The sequence below is a fragment of the Chaetodon trifascialis genome, chromosome 16, assembly GCF_039877785.1.
Source record: "Chaetodon trifascialis isolate fChaTrf1 chromosome 16, fChaTrf1.hap1, whole genome shotgun sequence".
NCBI lineage: Eukaryota > Metazoa > Chordata > Actinopteri > Chaetodontiformes > Chaetodontidae > Chaetodon > Chaetodon trifascialis.
The window spans coordinates 22,170,726-22,189,054 of NC_092071.1; the positions used below are offsets into that span (position 1 = coordinate 22,170,726).

General features: G+C 39.9%; 2 protein-coding genes across 2 annotated transcripts in view; one reads left to right on the forward strand and one right to left on the reverse strand.

Moving 5' to 3' along the window:
• Positions 1-6,302, reverse strand: part of LOC139345053 (nuclear anchorage protein 1) — a 31,425-nt gene extending 25,123 nt beyond the window's left edge. The window contains exons 1-2 of the mRNA XM_070983510.1: positions 6,127-6,302; positions 2,137-4,061 (exon numbers count right to left, since the gene is read on the reverse strand). Of these exons, the coding sequence (XP_070839611.1) occupies positions 2,137-4,011 (1,875 nt within the window). The 5' untranslated portion in view covers positions 4,012-4,061; positions 6,127-6,302. The remainder of the gene's footprint in view (positions 1-2,136; positions 4,062-6,126) is intronic.
• A 4,321-nt stretch (positions 6,303-10,623) lies between these two features.
• The window catches only part of cblb (Cbl proto-oncogene B, E3 ubiquitin protein ligase), a 68,596-nt gene continuing 60,890 nt past the window's right edge, over positions 10,624-18,329 (forward strand). The window contains exons 1-3 of the mRNA XM_070982675.1: positions 10,624-10,885; positions 11,974-12,157; positions 12,687-12,937. Coding sequence (XP_070838776.1) covers positions 11,990-12,157; positions 12,687-12,937 — 419 coding nt within the window. The 5' untranslated portion in view covers positions 10,624-10,885; positions 11,974-11,989. The remainder of the gene's footprint in view (positions 10,886-11,973; positions 12,158-12,686; positions 12,938-18,329) is intronic.

Sequence of the window (18,329 nt, forward strand, 5' to 3'; positions counted from 1 at the left end):
AACAATAATTCTGTTTCCATCTAAATAACTTTCTTTGTTTAATATCACAATTTTATTATCACAATTTCATGAAATAATTACATTCACTTCAGACAAATATATGAAAAACTCCTCTATCGCTGCTGCCTGCCAAACATGGCATTAAGTTTAGTGATTCTGGGATCTCGTTTTGGTGTTTAAATCTAAGGAAACTGCAACCATTTCACAGCGTTAACCCCGTGACCAAGAAGATCTGGTACAACAAAAGTCTGGTGCACAAATTTATGAATCCCACTAAGGCAAAGGGATGACTCATCCTGCTCAGCCTCTGACAGGCTCACCCTAACCCTAATCAATCATCAAAACTCATGCATAAACCTAACCTTGTCATGCCTAAACCTAACCAACTCAACCAACGAATGAAACAAGTACTAGCCAGCCAATCAGCTGAAGAGTAGGGCAGGTCACCCCTTTGCCGTTAGCAACCGGTTCGACCTAATCCAGGTGCCTCTCTCTGGTACTTTCCAATGATGATAAATGTTGTTTTGGGAGTCACTGGCAATCAGACTGTTGAGCCATTTTTGTATGAGGACGTGTTGGTTTAATTGTAAAAGTTTGTATTGAGAAAATGTTCCTGAAGATAAATTATGTACTACTGTGTGATCGAATGACTGTCTTACTTTTGAATGCCTTTTTGAATGTTTGTTTTTCTGTTAACACTTACGAACCATATCCCAAAAAAGTTAGGATACTGTGTAAAACATAAATAAAAACAGAATGCAATCATTTGCAAACAAACTATGTTTAATGTATTGTCCCCAAGCCCATGTAGTAACATCCTTTATACAATCATGTGTTCACAAAGTGGTGAACCTCGCTAAATCCTTGCTTGTGAACAGCTGAGTCTTTCAAGGATGCCGCTTTCATACCCAATCATGACACTGTCACCTGTTACCAATGAACCTGTTTAATTGTGGCATTCATTTCAACTTCTGATTCATGGGTCCATATCAGCATATAAATCGTATCAAGTGTAAAATAATAATAAATTCAATACGAGAACAACAAACTCAAAATGCCTTGACAAATGCACATCACATTAAAGTCCGCCTCCAGTCAAAACTGTTTTGTTCTTTGCTCCTTCACTTGAATGTTTGAGCTTCACTGTGCAGGAGGATGACAGTATGTGCAGAGTTTGACACAATAAGACTGTTTTCACATTTATCCACTCAAGAGGGAAAGCTTCTCTGTGCACAACTGAAATCTGAAAACAGACATCCAAATGCCAGGTGGACTTTGCAACACCACAATTAGTTTGGATCCAAATTATTGTCCAATATGTAACTTACACAAGTGTGATGTGGAAACTTGAAACGGCCAGCTTGCATAGAGATTGGCCTTTTCAGTGAAACAGGAGACATTGTGGTACTACATTATGGAACTACATATCTCTAAATTGTTTATTTTTCAAGGTAAAGCCCACCAATAAAACAAGCAAAGGAAGAGGATGAATGAGAGATGTGAGAGGGATGGAGTAGCTGCCATCTGGTGTGTATCTCACCAAATGGAAAAGACTTAACCATACTTAATGAAGAGCAACGTCAAAGTCATGCTTTTTGTACAATATGCCCCACAGATTTTAGTGTATCAGATGGAGGGAAAAGCGATGTGAGTCAGCATGACAAATCCGCCGAGCATAGACTGGCATAAGCAGGAACATGCTCCAACAATGACTGTATTTATAGCATCTCTACCATTTTCATAACCTCCAACCCTCTGTCTCTCTTGCCAGTAGCCTCTCTCACAATCACAACTAAAGCATAATGTGTCACTGATGTGTACACGTCCCTCAAGTAACCAGGTATCTGATTCTGACCACCTGACTGCACTCACTTAATGTAGGAACTAGTTCACTCAGTCCTTGTTGCTCTCATATTTTAAAGTAAGTGGTTGCCTTGTGGTGATTCTTTGTGTACCCTTGTCTAAATGTAAGGGGTATGTGGACAGTGGTAAAGGCAGTGGAATGGCCCAGGGCACAGTGCCAGAAAATTTCCTATATTTTCATATTTTCAAGTCCCAGTGTTGACAGCTACGAAAGAGCTTATTACTGATTCAAGATTGAAAAGAAAACAAACTGAGAAGAAAAGATTTCCTTACCATGTGTTTTTTTACTTCTTCTGTGTTCTCCTCCATCTTTCTTTTGGCTTTGAGCATCTCCTCCAGGGTGTTGCTTATCTCTGCAGTAGCTTTTTCAATGTTAGCTTTCATCTCACCCATAGCCAGAATTGCAATCATTGCATCTTCCAGTTTTTGTCCGACTTCTTGCCGTTGTTGTTGTTGTATCTTCATCTTCACGATTTCTAACTCGTCCCTTTCTTTCATGGTCTTCTCCAGCTGTTGGTCTAGCGCCCATCTCTTTTTTTTGGTTTGAAAATTCATCCATTTGATTTGACTCTTTTCTTGTGTGGTGTCTCTCCTGCTTTGCTCTTTATCTTCTCTCACCTTACGCAACATCTCTCTGATTTCTTCTACCTCAAGAATCACTCTGCAAATGTCAGTGTTCACATTGTTCTTGGCGCTTGTCTCTATGTTGTCTTCCTCAGACTTCAGGTGTTCTGTATGTTGTATTATTTCTCTGGTTCTGTCATCGTGTTGAAGTCCTATATTCTGCCCATCAGATCTGTCCACCATGTTCTCTTCCAGCACCTGGTCTGACCTCTGCCCCTCACACTTCTCTTGTCTTTCCTCCATGTCTTCTTCAGCATGTTCAGTCTCGCCCTTCGCCATGCTGATCCCTTCCTTTTTTCTCCTGCTCATTCTTATCACTTTTGCCAGGTCCCTTTTTTTAATGTCAATCTCAGCGCTCATTACTTCCATCTCCTTTATCTCTTTCTTTGTCCTCTGTAACTTATCATCCAGCTCCTGTTTTTGCCTTTCAGTACTCTCCCTCATACATTTCAGTGCATCCATCTCTGCTTTAATTAACTGCCTGTCCCTCACAATGTTTTCTCTCTCAGTCTGTATTGTAGCTTTGATTCTTTCTATCTCATCTCTTTCAGATTGTACCTGTGCCAAGTTATTCATTTGTTTCTCGTTTTCCATTTGTCCACTCTCTGTCTTTAGCTCCCGCCTCTCTCTCAGGGTAACTTCCAGTTGTTGTTCGCTGTCTTCCAACACTTGCCAAAGTGTCTCCATCTCTTCCTGGATTCTGCTGAGTTTTATCTTTGCAGTGTCAAAGGTGTCTTTTCCTTCTTTCTGCCTTTCTCTCCTTTCCATCTCTGGAACTGTGGCTTGCTGCATTTGAATGTGTCTTTGAATTTTTGTCCACCTTTGCTTCATTTTTTTAATATTTTCATTCATATTATGTTTAATGTGCTCAATTTGTTCTCTGTGTTGTGTAATCTCATTTGTGTTCTTCTTTAACTCTTGCTTTATGTCTGCCATGTTTTTCTCCATTTGCTCTTGTGCCTGCTTTGCTTCAAGCATTATTTCCTTATTCTTGTTCATGATACTCAGCAGACTGTCAGCCATCTGTCTCTCCATTATCTCCTGCCCATGCTTTATCTGCTCCGGGGGTTCTTTGGATTCCGTATTTTCTTGTGTTTTTCTCTTCTCAGACTTGATCATTTCCAGCTTGTGTCGCTCTTTCATGATTTCATTACTTCTTCTTTCCAGAGTTTTCTTCTCTTGGTATATTTCAGCCCACATTTTCTGAAGTTGAATTTTTTCTTGAGTGGCTTCATTTTTATTCTCTACGAGTCTCTCAAGAACATTTTCCAGCTGTAATTTCAGTCTTTTTATTAATAAGTTCTGCTCATGTTTTTCAGCTACCAGGACGTCAATGTCCTCCTGTTGCTGCTCTGCCTTTGTCTTAAGGTCATCAATTTCATTTCTCTCTCTTTGTGTCTCTTCCCAAATTTGTTCAATTTCTTCTATTACTTGACATGTCAATTGTCTTTGTCTTTTAATTGTCTCCATTTTGATTTTTATGTTTTTTGTTTGTCTTTCTTCTAATTGCTCGGCGTTTTCCATTGTCCAGTTCTGTTCTGTTTGGGTCGTCTTGCTGTTCTGTTGTCTTTGCTCTGTTGATCAAGGAAATGGACAAAATATCACTTGCCACTCTACATTGCATCTCATATTGGAACAAAGCCAGAAAAAAAATCAACAAATGAGGTGGTGGCACAAATAAAGAGCCATTTGAAAAAACACATTTCCAGCATATTTATCCTGTTTAATCACACCAAAAAGAAGACAAGCAGAACAAGAAAAGACATGTTTTTCACGAAGTAATGGCCTCTCCTCTGTCCAGTGACAACCCATCCCCACCCACACAACCTCTACTCATAACCTCCACCCTCATCTCCCTGGCTCTGTCTGTGCTGCTGTCTCCTACTCCCTGATGTGACCCCTTGGCATCACTTTTTAAGGCACTCATTTAGCATAATTTTTCAACATAAAAGAATCCATGGTCAAGTTAGCAATAGTAATGAAACGATTTCCATTTAGCAGCGTCTGGTTAGTCTTTCAAAATAACGCTTGCTGAGAACAATAATTAACACATGGTTAACACTGAGTCGCTCTAGGAACCAAAACTACTTGTTTAGGCTTAAGGAAAGATCATGGTTTGGCTTAAAGCAAGCATGTTAATTCCACATGAACTTATGGTTTCTCATGGGACACAGAACCCAGTCTCCTGGGAGAAGGTCCTGTGCTTAACCTTTCAAACCACCCCATGTGTTACATAGGCAGATTTTTTTCACTCTTAAACCTACGTCACTTGACATGTTGAGAGTGAGGGCAGGCTGTCTATGGAAGCCTATCAGACTACATTACACATTGAACAGTGACACTGAAGGGGTAGCCAGTACCTTAAAAAGTGTTCATATGTGACAAGCTGTGAGTAAGAATGGCCTGCTAGGCCATCTCCATGTGTCCCTTGGCTGTCTGACTCATTGTTCTGAGAGACACAGCGTGAGAGTGGCTGAGCCTAAGTGGAGGAAAAACAAACTCTTGGAGGACCTTCTTAACTTCCAATCTCTCCTCTTGACTTTCTCTTCCTCTCTGTCTATTACTTAAACTGCTTTCTATGATTCCAGGTGTTGCTTTAAATCCTAAAACTCTTGATACCTTCTCCCTGTGTGTGTGTGTGTGTGTGTGTGTGTGTGTGTGTGTGTGTGTGTGTGTGTGTGTGTGTGTGTGTGTGTGTGTGTGTGTTTATGTGTGTGTGTGTGTGTGTGTGTGTGTGTGTGTGTGTGTGTGTGTGTCATTCTGATGATTGCATTATATCTCAATATTAATACAGACAACTACAAGTATAATTACATAATCATACTATATGTTATTCTGGTGTCCACTGCTACAGCTGATGGTATGTGGCTGACTGGGTGGCTGTGGCTCAGGAGGTTGGTGGTTCGAGCCCTGGCCTCAGCAAGATGATGAACCTTTGAACTATGCCATCAGTGTGTGAGTGTGATTGAATGGTTAATGCTTGTTAATGCTTAGCCACTATCATACAAATGTGTGTGTGAAAGGGTGAATGCATACTTGTGTTATAAAAGTACTTTGCACACTTATCAGGCTAGAAAAGCGCTATATAAATACAGTCCATTTACTATGCTTTGCTGCTACTAATCATATCACATGTCACTTTGCTTGAGGCAGTATTGTACTTTAGTTCTAATACAACTCAAATTATAGGTAGTGTATTTTTCAAGGTAAGTTTTTGTGCTTAACAATACATACAAAATGTTAGAACCTAATTTTTCAAAGATACACCTCATTGAGAAGGATTTTTCTTTTGTTTTTCTTTAATTGAGATCCTGCACATTACTGCAGAAAAAGGCAATGGCACAGTGGCAGTTTAACATTTGAACGCATGATTCCCACACAATTCATCCATTCATAGGTACAGTATAAATACACAGGTTTGTTGTCGAAAACCCAACACAGTTATTTCAAGTGATAAATTAATCTTGTTTCCATGTTACAAATTCAAAACTGGTGTGACACTAACATTGACATAAAATTAAGTTTAAAAAATTCATGAAAACATAAAAACCTAATTTACTGCAATTAGAAGAGGTCCATTTGTTCATAATGTAAAATATGCACAATTGTGAGTCACATTATTTATTATTTTTTTCTTACCTCAGTTTCCTTTTGTTTTAATTTAAGATAAGTTAAGTCCTCAACTTAAATTCCCATTGAGAAGGCACATTTTAACGAGTCATTTGAGAGAATTTGCTGTGCTGGTCTACTTGGTGTTACACTCTATAGAGATCTGCAGGGATGAGGCAGGCTGGCACTATTGTCTTCAAAACATTGTATATCTCTTCCCTCCAGACGTTTGTTTACCATAAGGTCTGCTTGTCAGAAAGACGTAACACCCAGTTGGTCTGCATATGATTGGATGGTAAGTGATGTTGGGTGGTGAAACACCTTGCTCTGGGAGTCTGGTCTCAGCTGATAAGGGTGGGGTCCAAGTGGCTCCATGCCCAGGGTTTCACTCAGTTCTTCTGATGTACGTAAGCTTTGAATAATCGCATATAAACAGGCAGTCGAGCCCATACGCCTACATGTAGTCTTTACTGTTTACATACCAATAGAAAAGGTGTGCTAGAACTCTGTAAGTAACATATTCCATAAACATTTGGTTAATATTATGTTGCTGCCTTGTCTTGAACTGTCTTGGTTTTCAGTGTGATCTTGCATGAAAATTACCAAGTGACTACACACACTTAATGAAAATGCTCTGTACTGTATGTGGTAATAAGTGGACTTCCAGCAAACATAACAAACAGTTGGGGGTGCCCCTGTAACTCAGTTGGTAGGGTGTGTTCCCCATGTATTGAGGCTGTCTGTCTTTGGCAGTGGCCGCAGGCTCGACTCCCACCTGCGGCCAGGTGGGAGTCGAACCCCCAGATACTATTGCTTATCAACTAGTGTTGATAAGCAATAGTATCTTTACTGTGTGTCACCCCCTCTCTCTGCCCGCTTTTCCTGTCATACCTTCAGCTGTCGCTATCATAAAGGCTAAAAAGCCCTATATATGTGTGTGTGTGTGTGTGTGTGTGTGTGTGTGTGTGTGTGTGTGTGTGTGTGTGTGACATTTTAAAAAAAACATAACAAACAGCTGTTTGTAACTTTTCCAGTAATTTAAGGATTGTTTGGTGATGAAGATGCCCACGAGATCCACAAGTTTGTTTGTGGTTTGCATTTCTTCTTATATGTCTTCTTAATGTATGCATATCAACATCATTTTATATGATTATTTTTGTTGTTATGATTACCAATCAAATAATGGATTATTACAAATGGAATTTCTATTGGGACACATTAAAAGACAACTCTATGATCTATGTCTGTGTTTTCTAGAGCATCTGGCTTGTGTTTAAATTTGAAAAAATGTGAATTGTGACAACTTTGTACCTGTATTGAGGCAAATGTTGAATCCACTCCTATTAAAGCTGAAATAAAATACCTTGGTGTAAATCTGTTTAAAGATAAACCTACAAGAGAACAAACAAATGTAGAAGACAAAATAGTATGAAGACATCTCTAAATCATGGTCTCTTAAGAGATCTTTTTATTTGAGGCAGAATTCTATCATCAAAGGCAGAAAGAATTTATCCATGTCAGTCTCTTTATGTTTCTCCTCAAATGACTGATAAATTAAATTCTGTAATTTTCAGTTTTATCTGTGAAAATAAAACTCATTACAGATACAAAACTGGACAACTGGGAAATTGTATCTATCCATAATTTCACACTCATTTCTCCACCTTGTGGAATAATGGAAGCATTACAATCAACAGGAAGGGCTCATTTGAGCAAGAGTGGTATGAGAAAAAAAAAAGTTTTACACGCTGTTGACTTGATGGATGAATGGAACATGGATGACCATTTTATGCAGTTTGATTGGTTTGTTGAAAAGTCTAACCTGATATGCTCCCTCGTAGAATTCTGTCACGTACGCGAAGCCATTCCATTTCCTTGAAAAACATGATACAAAGCACTCTTACATTCTCGTGACGTGTAACCCCTAACCCTAACGTAGATATTCGGTTACCTGAACTGAAGATTGGTGAAGTCCACATTGCTGAAAATGTAACAACAAAGTCAATGTTGATCTTAATTAGTTTGCTGACATTGGAACACCACCAAAGATAAGAATAATTGATGACTGTACAGTATTACTAAATAAAACTTAGAATTATCTGAAATGGCCTAAAATGAAGAACATTCAATTGAGAATTCTAAACAATGTTTATTTTTATCGCATGTGGTGAGTTTAATTCTAACATTGGGTAAATATCATATTCAGAAGTCTAAGTGGAAGAAAAGTAAAGCCTCCCTGAGATATTTATCCGCCCTTACAATTCTGTCCCCCAAAAAATCAGTCTCTTAACAAGTTGGAATGAAGTCATGTCTCTGTCTGTTTTAAGGTATGCTTGCATCTTAGAATTTAAGTTTACATGTTCTTGTATTGTTAATCCCCAATCTTGATTTGTTTTATTGTTTTATTTTTACATGTTGCCTGTATCCTCTGGCCAAAAATTATTGCTGTATTCAAGATGATGTTTGCTCGATTTGATACAGCCAGGGTACTCGGACTAACTTCCTGTCACACAGGAACTAAAAAAGTACCTGTGCCCAAACACTGCACTATGGTAAGTGACCAGCAGGGGTCACCAAAGAACACTTAATGACTGTCCGGCCTGGAACAACAACCTTGAACACCCACAGCAGTAAAATGCTGGCCTGCATATACTTGAATGTGCTCATTTTTAACTTATTTATTTATATTTATTTTCTTATGATTGTTTTATTGCATTTACAACTAAAGGACTGTAGTAGTAACTGTATTTTTGTAACACCCACACTGCTTGTCATTTCTGCTAAAATGTTGCTATTTTGTTGTGAGGTAGAGGAATCATATGAATTTCTCCTGTCCCATCTATGTTTTGGGATGCGATGGGAAGCAATTCGGAGCATTCAGAGGACTACAAGGTTCTATGTTTCTTTCAGTGTTGATAAGCAATAGCAATTAGCACTCTGCCTAGTCATCTACTTGTTATGTGAGATATGGTTTGTGCTGCTTTCAGTGTTGTCATTTTGTATCCTGCGATTATGTGATGACAAATAAGGTAAGAAATGGAGCATATACAATGCACGTACAATGGAACATTTTATAAGAAGCACTGCAGTGCGTCATTGCGAGGCAAAGCACCAAAGTTTCAGGCCTGTAATAGAAAAGTCATAGCTTCTTAAATGTTAAAGTGAAAACATTCATTTTCAGCTTTCTTTTCAATCTATTCAGTGAGCTAGCTCTCCTGATATCTAAAGGTAGTTTGTTCCACAGCTTTGGGGCGTTATTGATAAAGGCTACATCACTGACTTTCTTTCAGTTGTTGTAGGGAACCTCCAGCAGTAATCCAGCAGCAGATCAATGTTCTCATCAGTGTTCTTGAGGGCAAATAGTGAATAAGGGCGTTATAAGTGTAGTTTGGTTGTAGCCCATTAAGGGCTTTGTATACAAACAGGAGGACCTTAAAATCAATTCTAAATGTTACTGGAAGCCTGTGCAGAGCAGCTAAAACTGGACCAATGTTCTCTCTCCTCTCGGTTTTGGTTAGTAGCTGAGGAAGTTAGATTCCTCAGATTCCTAAAATAGCATTTTGTTTTAGGGCCAACTTGTAGGTTTTCCGTTTCTTCCGCATTTAACTTCAAGAAATTATTGCTCATCCATTTATTTATTGCCAAAAACAGTTAATAATGGAATCTGTAGCTGAATCATTTGGTTCAGCACAGATGTACAATTGTGTGTCATCTGCATAACTATGTTAATGTACACTGTACACTATCTTACTGATGAATGGAAGGTTGGATATCGTCCTATTGTTGCTGAGTGCATTACTATCTAGGTTGGGTTTCTTAACTGCGGCTGTTTTAAACAGATGTGGGAAGATGCCTGTTTGCAGAGATGTATTTATAATCTTCAAGACATGACTTGAAACACTGAAACCACTTTAAAAATGCCGTAGGAACAGGGCCATCTGAGTGGGAGCTAAAAATGATCATTTGGAGGAGAAGCCTCTATCATTGTTGCTACACCAGAAGTGCTGTTTAGCCAAGTCTCAACTAAAAACTCTAAAAAGGATGTTAGCCAGTGGTCTGACATTAGAAAGAGTTTATTTCAGCTTTATGGATTCTGTGACAGGAAAGGTTCTTTCCGAGTCTGTCAAACTTGACATTAGTGACATCCTCACAGAGCACCAATGAGTGTCTATTCGCTGCTGTCATTGCGTTGGTCGGTTCCTGGAAAATATTGCTTCATACTCCCATTGACCCTCCTACCGCTGGAACAGCTGCATCAAGCTACCCAAAATACAGACGTGTAACACAGGAAATCAAGAGTCCTCCTTCAAAATACAGGACGGAAATGTACCACTATCAGATAGAAGGGACAAGACTGGGAAGAGAATAATTAGAATAACTTGATTAACTCAAACACTAAATTGAAGGATGAAATTCAGCAAAAGTAGACCATGTAGCTCCAAAATGCTAATTTGATGTGAACGATTTCGCTCGCTAATAGAGGCTTTATTTTGTAATAAGCAGGATGTTGCTCTTTGTAGAATAGCTAACTTTACTCTGATGTCGCTGAACAAAACATTAGGTACAGACCTCCCAGCTTCGCGTTTATCCAACTCCGACAGCAACTGGGAACAGCTATTATAAGGCGAATATAAAATATGGAGGATTTGTCGTGAAGTGACAGGATTTAACACGCTGGATACTTTCCTGCCACTCGTATCCTCTGGACACTTGGACACTCCTTAATTTTTGTGCGCTGGATGTGTACCGAGTTCAGCCGGAATCCCAGCAGACATTCCCTGGTGGTTTGGTAAGTTAACATGAGCACTTTGTGTTTTTCGGTGGATTCATGAGAGTCGAAAAAGCCACAGTGGCTGTAAACGGAGCTCTTGTTCGAGGCTGTGGCGGGTCAGTCAGAGTCGCTCAGAAAATCACCGCGTAGGAAAAAATGTAGGATGACACTTAAGTAACAGCAAAACTCCGAGTAACACCACATCGCCGTGTAAACAACAGCGACACGAACACACCGAGTCCACACAGGGCTGGATCCCAGCAGAAGCACTACACACTGGGGGCTAGTCCGGGGTGAAACCGCAAAACTAAGAAGGCCGAGTGTAAGCAGCTCTTAGTTTGTGCAATCTGTTCAATTTTGCGGTGAATTATGAACGTGTTAAAGTGACATGATCATTAGCGGACGATAACAGTCCCGAGGGAGCACAATAGGATGCGTTCAAACAGGAGTTGAGCAGACAAACACAGAAACGATGAAGCCCACTCACTGTTATGGGACTGCCACCACAGAAACTGCAGGTGGAGAATGACTCTGATCAGTATACTTATACTGACACTCTCTATCATCGTGATCAGCTCTTTTAAGTTAAAAAACAAAACAAAACATAAAATAAAAATAAAAATCTACATTGGATTTGGGACTCTCTGAATACCTTCAAAGACTCCTGGTGGTCCTTGAACTCCCTTCATGAACAGGCCTGTGAGGCATCAGTCACACACAAAGAGACCTTTCATGTATCTGCTGAACAGTACTTAAGGGATAAGCAGTGGAAATAACACGAGTATTTGCGCTGTTGTAACTGTTCCTTGGAGTGTTTAACATTGGTTAATGAACCAAAAAGATCCAACTCTCGTCATTTGATATTAAAGTTGAGGGGCTGTAAGCAAAAAACAGACAAGTGACAGTAATAGCGAGCCAAAAAGGCTAAAAACTACCTATCCATGACTGAATAGGGACTAAAAATTGGACAACTTTAACTTATTCTGTTTCCAAGCTAAAGAAGGTTTAGGTTTATACAGCAGACACTGTCTAAACGTATGACCAAAAGTGTATTCTTTTCCATATGAGTTCAGCAATTACTGACTACAACCATCCCTTTTTTTTAGCCTCAGTGAATAGGAAATGGCAACTGCTCTCAGTGGCCGAAATCCTGGTGGACGTGGACCGAACCGAAGTAAAGGTAGGATTTTAGGCATCATTGATGCCATCCAGGATGCTGTGGGGCCACCAAAACAAGCGGCTGCTGACCGGCGGACGGTGGAGAAGACTTGGAAGCTCATGGATAAAGTTGTAAGTTTGGAGTGACAAACCCGTCAAGTCTGTCTGCCAGATGGTTGTACGAACAGTCATTTTTTGTAGTTGCACATGGAAAGGTAGAGATAATGCTAATGGGGTGTACGTGTGTTCACATATTTTCTGATGGTGGTATTTTCTTTGAAACTATGTACTGTAATGTGACACATGGCTGGCACATATTTATCAAACTCTATGGTAACTCATTAATGAGGCTTCCAAGAGCAGCAGAAGTCAACCAGATATACAATAAACATTCTGGAGATGGAGATGTGTGTCTTTGCAGTGAAAGTAGTGAAGTGGTTTGCATGATACTGTTTCCATTATTGACTTGAACGACATCTTTGAGTTTGCATTTGAGCAGAGCTTGAGCTCATTTTTCAAGGGCATATAAGTTTTCATCTAATATACATCTTGATCCTGCTTGGTTGTTGTGTCCAACGCTGGCTTATTTCTGTCAGGTGGTAAAGATACGTAAACGTTGGAGCATCAGGCTGGCATTCAGTAATGGATTTCTTTGCCACAGGTCCGCCTCTGCCAAAATCCCAGACTCCAGCTGAAAAACAGTCCACCATACATTTTGGATATCTTACCTGATGCCTACCAGCACCTGCGGCTTATACTGGGAAAATATGAAGAGAACCAGAGACTCACACAGCTCAGTGAGAACGAGTACTTCAAAATCTACATTGATAGCCTTATGAAGAAATCCAAACGGGCCATTCGGCTCTTCAAAGAGGGAAAGGAGAGGATGTACGAGGAGCAGTCACAGGACAGGTAACAGAACTTTTGAAGAGAAAATTCTTATTCATTTTTATTTTTGTACTTTTCCTGTTGAGGCTTTTGAGATGGAAATGGAGGCTGACTGTGCTCATGGTGAACAGAGGCTAATTGTCTTGACCTGCCTTGACCTGGAAAAGCACCTTCAAAGCAGTGATCCTGTGATGCCTTGCAAAAATGGGCAGAAGGGAGTTGTGACAGTAGTTTAATACATTATCATTCTGCTGATGATTTAAGCATTAAAAGTCATCTTGGTCAGAACAGTTCTGAGGGTACAGGTTCAAGATTGTGTGCAGATTTCTGTGGGTTAAGCACGCAGTTGATGCTGCAGGATCCCCTCTGTTCAGCTCTCAGCGTCCTTTTAAGATAATGTAAGAGACAGGATGTCTGGTGTCACTGTGCTCATTCTCAGTCTCACTCACTAACAACCATGGTAACAGAGGCTGGACAAGAGAGGACAGTCAGAGCTATAGAAGTATTTCAACTTAAATGTGGAGTCTCCATCAGCATTTTTATTTCGATACATGGCTGATGGAAAATGTGTTTTGTCAATGTTCCATTTGACAAGTGACAGTCTGTCTCACAGATGGCATGAACCAACCTCCCACAGCATCAATTAAATCCAAAATGGACTCTTGTCTGTCACATTCAGTGATACCAAAAAGTAGTTTTCATTAGCATTATGTCAAAAACAAAAACTACTCTTAGTTCTAGAGCCCACTTTGTCTTAGTTAAGTTGGAAGTTACTGATCTTCAAAGTAGTAATTGTTATTTTGGACATGATTGTGCAGAATTTACTCCAAAATGAGCTTGACTCAACAATATATGTTGTTATTTGATCTGAAGCCTATCACCGCTACAATTTAATACCTCAACATGGCTTGGCAGCAGAGGTACGACAGTAACGATGGCGATGATGATGATGATGATGATGATGATGATGATGATGATGATCTTGACGATGATCATGATGATGATCATGGTGATATTAATTGAGAGGTTTGCCCATTTCACCAGGGTTACAGGAAGGACACCCTGCAGCTCAGGCCACTCCATGGGCTGCTTTATGAGCTGCGGGGTTTGTGGTCTGTAACCGTTTGGCATGTCGTCTTAACTTAAATCAGCCCACTGTGATTGTGATGTGTTAGACCTGAGCCTGACTGACTCAGATTACTGAGAGAGTGGGAGGTGAAGATGGAAGAGTGAAAGTTAGGTGAGTTGGAGGGAGAAGAGAAAGCAAGGGCACAGTCATCAGAAAATAAGTGTTGAAGTCATTTTTGGTTATCTGTGTGTGGCAGCCAATGCTGCTGCACTTGCTTTACTGTATGCTTTATCTCACAGCGCTTTATATTCGCAAATTCATTCATGCACAAATGCCCCATTGCTGTAGTACTGAGATAGTCAAGTTTCTGACTTACTGACGGGAAGTGTGACATTGTTAATTCTCAAAAACAGCTTCTCCTTTTTTCAACCATTTTTTCAGAATTATGACGATGAAATTTGCTTTGAGTTTACACAATTTCCTTCTTAACGATAAGCTAAACACATGATGATGACTTTGGAGCAGGGGGTGAAAGCAGAATGAGACTGGGTGAATGGGAACTGCTAAGGAGTAAAATTGTACTTGTTGATAATAAAGGACTCAGTAGACTGTCTCAGTACAAATTACTGCACGTTTTGGATGCCATCGCACACATTTTTTCATTTTATTAAGCAGTTTTTGCAAGTGAAGAGCTTGAGATGATCGAGGCTGTGGAAGGCTCCAGCCGTTCTCAGGAACTCTTTCTGATTGCCATGTGCAGAGCAAAGGGAAAATCCCCACGCACTTTACATCCTGTTCATATATTTCCTCTGGTTGATCTCTGAAATAGTCACCCAGCAGTGTTTGATCTATCTGTGTGAACACTCTTTTTCTTTCTCAAACCTGAGCTCTTTGTTGTTGCACCAGTCATTAATTGCCTCTTCGTCCCAAAGCTCCTAATAGACTCTGCTTGCGTTGGCTTAATCTATCACAGTGAAAACAGCAGCTTTAACAGTGGACACACCAGACATCGCTGCTGTCCTTACAGTAAAAGAAGAATTAAGAATTCTCTGTTTTTTTTAACAGTTAGTTAAATTAAAGTTAAATCACATGACAAGTTATTCAGTAAATTGTGATTTGGCTGTTTTTCTTTGGTAATTACATGATATTTCAAGATGCAACCAAAAACTGTGACTCACTTTATCTCGACAAGAAACCAATCAGTACCCTCCACCTCTCTCATTTTAGGCAAGTTTAAACAGGCGTTGTTACAAGTCAGCATACATGTCACTTTCCTTACTTAAATATAACACCTTTCATATTTGTATTAGATGTTTAGAGTTATGCAGGATGTCTGATAGATGACCGACATTGTTTTGAAGCCGTAAGAGAGGCGCAGTTTTCAAAGCAGAGGTACTTTAGAAAGGAGTACTGACATGCAAATACAGTGTCCAGTCACTGTTGTATTGCATGCACACATTATTGCATTACTGGCAAAAACACTGTTGTGTGATGTGCCAGGATCTGATTTCATTTTTGACTCGTGTTGTTGACTTTATTGCATTTACTTTTATCACATTAGTGTAAGCTGTTCCATTGTGGGCAGGTGTTGCTGGATGCTACAAATGTTGTCTGTTCGAAGACATTGAGTGAGAAGTGTTTCACAGTTTCTAATGTCTCCTCCGCTGCTTTGACACACACTTACAGACATTGTTACTTCTCCTATTTAAGGCTGTGCTGTTTCTAATTTTGGAGGCAGAGGGTTGTCCTAGTGAACAGGAAGACCGTCCGTCAACCAGCGGCCTTTTTTTCAAACTAGGTTGTCTGTAAGCGACCTTTCTGACCCAAGGATTAATGAATAAATTACTATACAAATACAGAAATGTACTAATCTGTGTTTTTTGACACTGATTATATTTCTGCTCCTTTGTGTTTCTCTATAAAATTAATTTAACATTAAGAAAATCTGCTATCACAGTGGTACTTCTACAATTATACATTCTGGCAATTGTTAGATGAGAGTCAGGCCACAGGATAATTCACTTGTCATAGCAGCAGTAAACCTGACCACTAAAAAACAGAAGGAAGAATACAGAAAGCTGTTTTCACCCCCTGAGTGTAATCATGTAATGCTGGCAATGCAGCAATGACAGTGATCAGAATGAATTCCATATCTCTCTGCAACCTTTTGTACAAGTCTAATCTCTAGGCAACCGGAGCCCACATAAAACACAGGTTTGGATTTTTTAAAACAGACCTTGCCCAGAACATTTCAAAAATCAGTGCAGTGTCAAATGACCATGGTCAGACTGGCATTTGTGCAGACACATAGTTGCAGCTTTTCCTGCACGTCCTGTATGTTATTTTGCTCTGTGGATATGCTCTTTCATACTCAATTTACTACCAAACACTTAATATATTACTATTTACTCAATACAGTCTCTGTAACTCCTTGTCGACATGGCCAGATTATGAGGCAATGCGCCCTTGGGCACAGACATGTGAAAGGCTCCACACCCTGACTACTCAGGAGCAAGACACCCACACTGAAACAGAAACCAAACAACCACAATGCAGACATGTCACCTTATAGCTGTTTTAGATCTCCTTCAGTGACATTTTGCTTGTGAATTGGCCCATTCAGTAATCATCCTTGCTTGTTAATATCTCATTAGAGTGACCCTCTCTAAATTATTGAAGAAAAAAATTGTAAGCAGAGGGAGTTTTGTAAATAGCCACATAGATCTGTTCCTCAGAGGTGCACATCAATACAACAAAAAATGACAAATTAATCGGACTTAATTGACATCAGACTGGACTGAACTGCTGGTTCTGTGTTATGGTAAACATCAGTCAGCAGTGTCGTGTTCTGAAGTGGGAGGATGTGAAGAAACTCCTCAGTCTTTTTTATCAGCAGCTCTGCAAGTGTATAATAATGTTTTACACAACACACGATGTCCTCTGACAAAGATGCATGAAAGGAACAAATTCTCTTTGAGGAAATAGCGAAGTGATCTCACATCTGGCATCATCCCTGTCTCCAGGGACATGGGTACCCATATGTGGCCTGCTGTGTCTTTGTTGTGCCTGTCTGGCACAAGTCTGTTTCATATGCTTGATTAAGTGCTCTGATCACCTCCAAACCTTTCTTCATGGCTGATTTAAGCCATCTGATGTTCATGCATCACACCCCCAGCCTTTTTACTTTGTCTTCATTGTCCTAGTCTCCACATCTGACCATCTGATCCCCCCATCCCACTGCATCTTTCTTTTCCACATGCTGAGCAAGACATGGATGTGATAAGAATATTAATTAGGAAATTAAAGGATGGAAGAAAATTGCAAACAGCCGTTCTTGTAAAAGAGTTGTCAAAGAATGCACAGAAACTCTCTGTTCTTACTTTAAATATTCTGTCTCTTTGAGTCCGTTTTGTTTAACCCTGGGGGTGTATTGACCACCCCCTTTTCTTTCTTTGCCTTTGTAGCCTCTTTTGAATCAGAATGCTGGAGAGCCCCTCATGTGAGTCTGCAGGCTGTTTTATTAAATTAGGCAAATTGGTTTTCTTGACATTTTCTAGAACAAACCTTTGGCACCATAACACCTTGGCAATGACTGAAGTCCTACTCTCTGCATCAGTAAAGAGGTATCCGTGTAGAGGATGAGCTTTTGTTGAGTGTAGGAAAACACTTCCTTCCTTCGCATGAGGTGTACCATAGTCAATCTGTCATGACTGCTGGCAGTTAATGGTTAAAACAGCTGGTGTAATTCTTCATTCAGCTACATTAATCTTTTCCCAGATGAAAACTCTTCTCAGGAGAGAGACCTGCAACCACAGCATAAAATGACATTGACAAACATGAGAGTGGTGGCTTTCCTAACCCGCCGCTGCAGAGGATCAATTCAGTGCAGGAGATGTCATTTGCAGCAGCTCAGCTGTAAAATATACCGTTGCTCTTTAAATGAGAACTCTGCCTCTGCTTTAGACATCTCTGTGCCTTTGCTGAAGGTTGGGTCAACTTGTCTTTTTTCCAGAGTGATCCCATAAAGCCAGGCTTTCATGGTCAATCAGTTAGCTTCAAGATGAGTAATTACACAATTACAGCCCTACCACCTAAGTGCTCATTTGGTACTGTGCCTGCTAGCTGTTGGTAGAGTAGATCAGATGTTGCTGTACTGCCACAAACAGTGCCTTTAATGGAACTCCATGTTATATTTCTGTGATATTTTCTCTCAGGTCCAGCACAGGCTATGAAGATGACTGAAATTCTTAGAATAACGTATCCCATTTGCACACTTATGCCACATTTCCACTAGCGCGGCTCAACTCGACTCGACTCTACTCTACCCGTTTGTTTTGTGTTTAGGGG